The sequence below is a fragment of the Cicer arietinum genome, chromosome 7 (assembly GCF_000331145.2).
Source record: "Cicer arietinum cultivar CDC Frontier isolate Library 1 chromosome 7, Cicar.CDCFrontier_v2.0, whole genome shotgun sequence".
In the NCBI taxonomy this organism is placed as follows: domain Eukaryota; kingdom Viridiplantae; phylum Streptophyta; class Magnoliopsida; order Fabales; family Fabaceae; genus Cicer; species Cicer arietinum.
This window is the reverse complement of record NC_021166.2, coordinates 41,889,454-41,899,765: the sequence shown is the minus strand read 5'-3', so window position 1 is coordinate 41,899,765 and position 10,312 is coordinate 41,889,454. Positions and strand designations below refer to the sequence as shown.

The following is a 10,312-nucleotide window of genomic DNA, read 5'->3' as shown; positions in this document are numbered from 1 at the left end:
AATAACGTAATGTGGCGGTATGTGAACGAGACAGATGGACACGACGGTGAAATAATCTGTTAAATTATTTGCTCGTACGTTGTCGGATATGTCGCGACACAAAGGCCACCCACGATTGAGAGTGAGTAATATGGTGCGGCGAGCGAGGATGAATTTCATCCGGTGGCCGCGACCATTAATTCTAATCCTAAGGGGGCGAAAATATTTATCTGTTGTTATGATTTTTTTTAGTTGATAAAGACGTATTATGAATATTATATTACAATATGGTGAAATTTATTTTTTCGGCCTATAAGAATGAATGAATGAATGAATGAATGAATGAATGAATGAATGAATGAATGAATGAATGAATGAATGAATGAATGAATGAATGAATGAATGAATGAATGAATGAATGAATGAATGAATGAATGAATGAATGAATGAATGAATGAATGAATGAATGAATGAATGAATGAATGAATGAATGAATGAATGAATGAATGAATGAATGAATGAATGAATGAATGAATGAATGAATGAATGAATGAATGAATGAATGAATGAATGAATGAATGAATGAATGAATGAATGAATGAATGAATGAATGAATGAATGAATGAATGAATGAATGAATGAATGAATGAATGAATGAATGAATGAATGAATGAATGAATGAATGAATGAATGAATGAATGAATGAATGAATGAATGAATGAATGAATGAATGAATGAATGAATGAATGAATGAATGAATGAATGAATGAATGAATGAATGAATGAATGAATGAATGAATGAATGAATGAATGAATGAATGAATGAATGAATGAATGAATGAATGAATGAATGAATGAATGAATGAATGAATGAATGAATGAATGAATGAATGAATGAATGAATGAATGAATGAATGAATGAATGAATGAATGAATGAATGAATGAATGAATGAATGAATGAATGAATGAATGAATGAATGAATGAATGAATGAATGAATGAATGAATGAATGAATGAATGAATGAATGAATGAATGAATGAATGAATGAATGAATGAATGAATGAATGAATGAATGAATGAATGAATGAATGAATGAATGAATGAATGAATGAATGAATGAATGAATGAATGAATGAATGAATGAATGAATGAATGAATGAATGAATGAATGAATGAATGAATGAATGAATGAATGAATGAATGAATGAATGAATGAATGAATGAATGAATGAATGAATGAATGAATGAATGAATGAATGAATGAATGAATGAATGAATGAATGAATGAATGAATGAATGAATGAATGAATGAATGAATGAATGAATGAATGAATGAATGAATGAATGAATGAATGAATGAATGAATGAATGAATGAATGAATGAATGAATGAATGAATGAATGAATGAATGAATGAATGAATGAATGAATGAATGAATGAATGAATGAATGAATGAATGAATGAATGAATGAATGAATGAATGAATGAATGAATGAATGAATGAATGAATGAATGAATGAATGAATGAATGAATGAATGAATGAATGAATGAATGAATGAATGAATGAATGAATGAATGAATGAATGAATGAATGAATGAATGAATGAATGAATGAATGAATGAATGAATGAATGAATGAATGAATGAATGAATGAATGAATGAATGAATGAATGAATGAATGAATGAATGAATGAATGAATGAATGAATGAATGAATGAATGAATGAATGAATGAATGAATGAATGAATGAATGAATGAATGAATGAATGAATGAATGAATGAATGAATGAATGAATGAATGAATGAATGAATGAATGAATGAATGAATGAATGAATGAATGAATGAATGAATGAATGAATGAATGAATGAATGAATGAATGAATGAATGAATGAATGAATGAATGAATGAATGAATGAATGAATGAATGAATGAATGAATGAATGAATGAATGAATGAATGAATGAATGAATGAATGAATGAATAATTTCACGAATGAATGAATGAATGAATGAATGAATGAATGAATGAATGAATGAATGAATGAATGAATGAATGAATGAATGAATGAATGAATGAATGAATATGTCGGTTTTTATTAATATTTTTATTGGACACGACCATTCAAATCATGAATGAAAGAAAGCACTTATACTCTTTTTTTTTAACGTGATATCTTTGATCTCCTTTTTTTTTTGTCCTCTTTTGTTTTCTTTTTCTTCCGTTCTTTCTTTTTTCTTTTTTTTCTTTTTTGAAGAAGAATTAATATTGTGATGTGAAGTTGGATCTCATGTTGTTGTCTGCCTTGTACTGTAAACAACCTATACTATATCCGATTTTATTGCAATTCATTGTATCGAGGTATGGAATATGTTTTACTTTCCAATACATGATAATAATAAGATGCATTCAGGAAAAAGAGTTAAATTATAAAGGTAAAAGCAGTATATATGAATATATTGAAATAAAAAAGAATATACATAAGATAAAACAAAAGAAATGGGTGGAAGACCCGACTTGGTTGCTAGTAATTCAATGGTAAAGAAAAAAAGAATATACATAAGATAAAACAAAAGAAATTGGTGAGAGACCCAACTTGGTTACTAGTAATTCCAAGGTAGACTGTACTAAGTTTTCATGCGATAATCCGATCCATATTGTTCATTTTATCTTTTCGAGTATATATTCTTTGTTCTTGTTTTTTCTTCTTCTCTCAGGTCGCCCTTTTGGATTTTTAACCTAACAGATATTTTCGTGCACCCTAATTTTTGTCCAGGTTGCCCTTTCAGGTTTTCAACCTAGCGAGTTTTTTTTTTTTTTTTTTTTACCATAGTTTTTGCCTAGGTCGCCCTTTTAGGTTTTCAACCTAGCGAGTATATTTTTTTGTACCCTAATTTTTGCCTAGGTTGCCTTTTCAGGTTTTCAACCTAACGAGTATTTATTATTTAAGCATAATAATTTTTTACGGCGTCTGAGTTTACAGGAAGAGCTAAATCTTTTCCATCCATATTCGTAAGGATCAAAGCTCCACCTGAGAAAGCTTTCTTCACGACGTATGGTCCCTCATAGTTAGGAGTCCATTTCCCACGATAATCCTTTTGAATGGGTAAGATTTTTTTCAGCACCAGATCACCTTCTTGGAATTCTCGAGGACGTATTTTTTTCTCATACGCTTTCTTCAGTCTTTTCTGATATAATTGCCCATGACATAAGGCCGCCAACCTTTTTTCTTCAATCAAATTCAATTGATAAAAACACGTTTGTATCCATTCCGACTCCTCTAGTTCAGCTTCCATTAATACTCTGAGCGAGGGGATTTCTACTTCAATAGGTAGCACAGCCTCCATCCCATATACTAAGGAAAAAGGGGTTGCCCCAGTTGAAGTGCGTACCGAAGTACGATACCCATGTAGTGCAAATGGCAACATCTCATGCCAATCTTTGTATGTTATAACCATTTTCTGAATAATTTTTTTGATGTTTTTATTTGCCGCTTCAACTGCACCATTCATTTTTGGTCTGTACGGGGACGAATTGTGGTGTTGAATTTTAAAGGTGGCACACAATTCATCCATCATTTTGTTATTTAGATTTGTGGCATTGTCAGTAATGATCTTGCTTGGTAGACCATAACGACATATTAATTCCCTTTTTATAAATTTGACTACCACATTTTTGGTTACATTGGCGTATGAAGCTGCCTCTACCCACTTGGTAAAGTAATCAATTGCCACCAAGATGAAGCGATGTCCATTTGATGCTTTCGGTTCGATCATTCCGATGACGTCTATGCCCCACATTGAGAATGGCCAGGGCGCTGAAAGGGTGTTCAGGGGCACTGGTGGGGCGTGGATATTATCAGCATATATTTGACATTTATAACATTTCTTTACATAATTATAACAATCTTTTTCTAGGGTGAGCCAATAATATCCGGCCCGAAGAATCTTTCTAGACATGGCGTGTCCATTCATATGGATCCCATAAGAGCCATCGTGGATATCTTGTAGAATTTCCTTCGCCTCATTAACATCAACACATCTGAGGAGTACCATATCGTGATTCCTCTTATACAAAATATTTTCGTTCACAAAAAAGCTCGCGGATAACCGTCTCAAAGTTCTTTTCTCATTCTCCGATATTCCGGGAGGATATTCTCTATTTATAAGATAATGTTTGATGTCGTGATACCACGGTTTTCCGTCAGTTTCTTCTTCCATGACATGGCAGTAGGCTGGATAATCTCGACTCTCCATTTTAATTGATGGGATTTCATCGTTTCGATTTATTTGGAACATAGATGATAAAGTAGCCAAAGCATCAGCCAATTGATTGTCTTCTCGAGGGACATGGTGAAACGTGATTTTGTCAAATTCTAAAGACAATTCTTTTATGTAGGTAAAATAAGGTATTAACTTCTTATCTCGAGTTTCCCATTCTTGGTTAAGCTGATTAATGACTAGGGCTGAATCTCCATATACTTCTAGAACTTTTGCTTTTGATTCCAAAGCCTCCAAAACTCCCATGGCGCAAGCTTCATATTCTGCCATATTATTGGTACAATCAAAACACAATCGCGCCGTGATAGGTATGAACTTCTTTTTTGGAGATATTAAAACAACCCCAATCCCATGCCCCATTATGTTTGAGGTCCCGTCGAACAACAAGGTCCATTTTCCATCATCATATTCTTCAGACAAAACCATGATACTTTCGTCTGGGAATTCACATTGCATTGATTTATAATCATCAACAGGTTGATTAGCTAGATAATCTGCTAAGGCACTCCCTTTGATGGCTTTCTGAGTAACATATGTAATATCATATTCTGATAACATCACCTGCCATCGAGCAATTCGCCTTGTGAGAGCGGGCTTTTCAAAAATGTACTTGATTGGATCCATTTTGGATATCAAATAAGTTGTATGGCAAAGCATGTATTGCCTCAAGCGATGAGCCGCCCATGCTAAGGCACAACAAGTACGTTCTAACATTGTATATCTTGTTTCAGCATCTGTAAATTTTTTACTTAGATAATAAATGGCATGCTCCTTTTTTCCTGTTTCATCATGTTGCCCCAGTACGCATCCCATGGCCCCGTCGAGGACTGTAAGATACATAATCAAGGGTCGGCCCAGAACTGGTGGGGCTAGAATTGGAGGATTTTGCAAATACTGTCGGATTTTTTCAAATGCCTTTTGACATTCTTGGTTCCACACAACTGTTTGATTTTTCCGTAAAAGTTTAAATATCGGTTCACAAGTAGCAGTTAGTTGTGATATAAATCTTGAAATATAATTTAGTCTCCCAAGAAAACCGCGAACTTCTTTTTCTGTACTCGGGGGAGGCATTTCTGCAATGGCTCGAATCTTATCGGGATCAACCTCTATTCCTCTCTGACTAACTACAAATCCCAATACTTTGCCCGATCTCACCCCAAAAGTGCATTTGGAGGGGTTGAGCTTTAGCTTAAACTTTCTAAGTCTTTTGAAGAGTTTCTTTAGATCAATAATATGTTCTTCTTCTGTTTGTGACTTAGCGATCATGTCGTCTACATAAACTTCGACCTCTTTATGAATCATGTCATGGAATAGGGTTACCATAGCTCTTTGGTAGGTCGCTCCAGCGTTCTTCAGACCAAAAGGCATTACTTTGTAACAAAACGTTCCCCAAGGAGTGGTGAAAGTCGTTTTTTCCATATCTTCAGCTGCCATCTTAATTTGATTATACCCAGAGAAACCATCCATAAAAGAGAAGAGTGAATGGCGAGCCGTATTATCAACCAAAATATCGATGTGAGGTAACGGGAAATCATCTTTAGGACTAGCTTTATTAAGGTCCCTATAATCGACACACATTCGTACTTTGCCATCCTTTTTTGGCACTGGTACAATATTGGCTATCAATTGGGGATAATTTGCCACAGCGAGGAATCCTGCGTCAAATTGTTTTTGTATTTCTTCCCTGATTTTTAATGACATATCAGGCTTCATTCGCCTTAATTTTTGTTTCACCGGAGAAGAATCGGGTTTTAAGGGCAATCTATGCTCCACTATGCTAGTATCCAATCCAGGCATATCCTGATACGACCAGGCAAAAACATCTTTGTATTCATGTAAGAGTTGGATTAGTTTGTGATATACTTCTTTCTTTAAGATGGTGCCAACCTTAATTTCTTTCCTTCCTTCTTCAGTCCCTAGATTAACAATTTCTATCGGTTCCTCAAAGGGCATGATACCCTGAGTTTCCCGTTCTACCGCTCTTAACAAATCTAGAGGGGGTTCATAATCTTCTTCATTATCTTTTTCTGTTTGACTAACAAGATGGTTAAGATTATGCAACGAGATCTTAGTACAGTCGTCTGTGAATGAACTATTCCCAAATCTGCAGGATTCAAGGCTAGGATAAGGAGAAAGAAGGAGAAGAGAAAAAAAATAAAAAAAGAAATAAAAAAAAATGGCGAATGAATATACACATATGAAAGTGATAAGAAAGAACAATAAGAAAACAAAATGAGAATGCATTTATTGAAATTCAAAGTATTGGAAAAACAACATTGTATCCATCCTAAATATAATGAAACATTTTAAGGTCTTAGTAACAGTAATAATGCTTTTAGAATTACATTGTAATTGCATTAAATATCATAGGTGACTTGACTACTTTCCAATTCCTGATTTATGCCCCTACACCACACGGGCGAATCCAATTGGCATCCCCATCAAACATGTCATCTTCAGCTGCCGCAATATGGATTTCACTTGTTGGTCTTGCACTTTGGAAACTCCGTCGGATGTCACAGATGGGAATCCTTTCGATTCTTGGCTCTCGATTTTCAATTCGAGCTAATCTTTTTTCTTTTTTCTCTTTGACCAATCTCCGTTTGTCATCCCTGGTGGGTTTGTAACCTAAACCCCACTTATCTCTATTTTCAGGAAGTTCCACCGGTTCTTTGAGCCCTTCTTCATCCTTCCCCAACCCGTGCCACGGATGGTGTCCTCTACTCAACATGAACTTAGCCACCATAATAGCAGTGTTGGACATATGTGGTTCTATAGGTGTCGTTTCGACATAAGCGGTGTCCACGATTTCTAGTGTTTGGAAGGCGGTTTCTAAAGCGTCTTTTGTTGTCTCAACATAAGGTGTGGTGGACAAATTACTCACCAACAAATCTCCTTTTCCTGATACGATTACCAATTGGTCATTTATCATATACTTCAGCTTTTGGTGTAAGGTTGATGGCACTACGCCGGCAGAATGGATCCATGGCCTCCCCAATAAGCAACTATAAGCGGGTACAATATCCATCACGTGAAACGTGATTTCGAATGTGACCGGGCCTATTTGAATTGGGAGATCGATTTCCCCCATTACTTCTCTGCGACTCCCGTCGAAAGCTCTAACAACCATGGGACTTGGTCTCATATATGTACCATCACAAGGTAGTTTTGCTAATGTTGATTTGGATATGACATTCAGTGAGGAGCCATTGTCAATGAGGACTCTTGAAATTATATGGTCGATGCACATTACTGATATGTGTAGTGCTTTATTATGCCCTCTCCCTTCGGTCGGCAACTCATCATCTGTGAAAGTTAGGTGATTGTTGGTTGTGATGTTATTTATGATGCCTCCAAATTTGTCCACGGTGATGTCGTGAGTTACATGAGCCTCATTTAGTATTTTCATCAATAGCTTCCGGTGGGACTCATAATTCATCAATAGGGATAACAATGAAATCCTTGTAGGAGTATGGTTGAGTTGGTCGACTATTTTGTATTCACTCTGTTTGATGATTTTGAGAAATTCCTGAGCTTCTTCATTAGAAACCTCATTTTCCACTTTCTCATTTTCGACTTTCTTTTCTTCTTTATCTGTGTATGCCTTCTCAAACACCACTCTCATTTCTCTTTGTGATTTTCCTGGGGAGCATATCCGATCATTTCTAGTCATTCCTCCTATTCCTGAAACGTTTGTGACAGCGGTGGTTTTAGAGCTAGAAACATCTTTGTCCTTCTGTTTAGCTAGATGTACCTCTACATTATAGTTCCAAGGTACGGCTTTGTTGTCTTTATATGAAAAAGGGCTTGGTATCTGAACTATTAAGGTCCTCAAATCACCGGGGGCATTCATACTTTCCTCCTTAGTGAAATGAATGACCAATGGCTTTGGGATGGTTATGCCAAGTTTTTCTTCTGATTGGGTTGCAATCATACCGTCATCCTTTTCCCAACGACCTATTTGAATGGTGCCCATGTTTATCAATTTTTGAAGTTCTTTTTTGAACTCGTTGCATTCTTCTATGGAATGATCTTCATTGAGGTGGAAATTGCATCTTGCTTTCACATCGGCATTTCCTTGGATTAACCCAAATTTACATAACTCAGAGAAAATCAGTCCCATCGGGGCCTTAATTTTCTCGACCGCCCTTATTACTTGGTGATTTTCTTCGATTGCATTCACTATTGGCCCCCCATGGACTGGTAGAGGATTATTCTTCACGGTAGGCTCGTTTTCTTTAAAATTCAACCATCCAGCCTTAAGCAAATCGTGCACCTTAAATTTTAAAGCTAAGCAGTTTTCAGTAGAGTGTCCTACAGCCCCAGAGTGGTAATCACACAGCATTCGAGTGTCATATCCTTTTGGGTAGGGTGGTTCTATAGTTTTCCCGGGACATAGTGCAACCATAGAATTGCTAACCAGATGCGGTAATAACTCTGCATAGGTCATAGGGATTGGGTCGAAATGTACGAACTTCCTCCCACGATAGTTTTTCCCCTGACTTTCATATGAATCTTGATTCCCTTGTAAGTGTTGATTTAGAGTACCTGAGATTTGTGAAGTTGCAGCAGCGTAAGGGCGACGCACGAAAGAAGGATTAGCTGGGTTTGACGCCACAAAATGGCTTTCTTCCTCCTTTTTCTTATTCGCACCTGCGGGCAACTTTTTTGTGTTATTTAATCCGGTATAGCCATAAGCAATCTTTCCGCTTTTCAATCCCATTTCTACTCTTTCACCTATGATGACGAGATCCGAAAAATTTGATGAAACGCTTCCTATCATTTTGTCATAAAACGGAGGTTGAAGAGTGTTTATGAACATGGTCACCATTTCTTTTTCAGATAGGGGGGGTTCAACCTGGGAAGCTAGTTCTCTCCATCGTTGGGCATATTCCTTGAATGTTTCATTGCCTCGTTTTGTCATATTTTGCAGCTGGATTCTATCAGGAGCCATGTCGAGATTATATTTGTAGTGTTTCAAAAAGGCATCCACCAGATCTTTCCAAGAGCTGATATGAGCTCGCTCAAGGTGCATATACCAACTCAGGGAAGCTCCTGTCAAACTGTCTTGAAAGAAGTGGATTAGCAGTTTTTCGTCATGGGCGCAAAAACCCATTTTTCGACAATACATAATAAGATGGTTCTTGGGGCATGTAGTTCCCTTGTATTTGTCGAATTCAGGCAATTTGAATTTCGGAGGTATTATAACATCAGAAACAAGGCATAGGTCTGAAGCATCAAATCCATAATTGTTTCCCCCTTCGACAACTCTCAAGCGTTCTTCCAAGGCTTGCCATTTTTCTTGGGATTGATTGCTCTCGAGCGGTCGAGATTCATGGTGTATGTTTAACATCACCGGCTTAGCTTCGGTAGATTTTCCTTGCGATGAAGAGCCAGGAAAGCCCGAAGTAAGGGGTGAAGGTTGCACTTGAGGGAACTCGCCAGTACCATGTTGTGGATTTGTAGCCACGCCCAATGGATTGTTGTTGGGGAGATGAGTGTCTATGGGTGGGGTATAACCTGGAGGAAGACCATAAGGTGGAAATTGTTGTGCCTTCCCTTCTTGATAATTGGTGAAAAGGTGTGGAACGACGTCCGTTGGGTGAACAAGAGTGTTTTGGGGCATCCCCTCATCTACCAAAGGATTCCCATCATTTCTATTTCGCGAGTGCTTGTAAAATCTCCAAGATCTTGGTCATTTGCCCCTTGAGTTGGTTCACATCTTCTCTTATTTCTGTTTGCTCTAGCTCATCCATGATTTTTGACTGGGATCGTGTCCGATAACGGTGTCGTAACACCAAATTTTTTGTTTGTTGTGTTATTTTTTCTGTGAAAGAATATGGCATGAGTATGCAATGTGATGTATGAAAATGTAATTGTGCATGAATGTTAAAGACATATTTATTGCTTGTTTGTGAATATCTTAACCAATAAAGAGAGGGCCATGGGATCAAAAGTGGGGCCAAATTTAATTTATTGAGAAAAAGTAAGATACAAGTTTTGCCACAAAACGAAAGTAGAAATCTAAACACGAAATTTGAAAATTTAAT

The 10,312-nt window shown here is 36.5% G+C and overlaps 1 protein-coding gene across 1 annotated transcript; it reads right to left on the bottom strand.

Annotated features, from left to right (window-relative positions):
* Positions 1–2,927: 2,927 nt before the first annotated feature.
* Positions 2,928–9,888, bottom strand: LOC101510858 (uncharacterized). Its single transcript, XM_073363591.1, has 2 exons — positions 6,710–9,888; positions 2,928–6,366 (listed from the first exon to the last, which is right to left on the bottom strand). Exons 1-2 carry the CDS (start codon positions 9,886–9,888, stop codon positions 2,928–2,930), a joined length of 6,618 nt encoding a protein of 2,205 aa, XP_073219692.1.
* Between the last annotated feature and the right edge of the window lie 424 nt (positions 9,889–10,312).

Coding starts and splice junctions, on each gene's coding strand:
- LOC101510858 (XM_073363591.1), bottom strand. CDS start 9,888: ATGCCCCAAAACACTCTTGTTCACCCAACGGACGTCGTTCCACACCTT. Junction 6,367..6,709: donor GCGGCAGCTGAAGATGACAT/GTTTGATGGGGA, acceptor TGAATCCTGCAG/ATTTGGGAATAGTTCATTCA.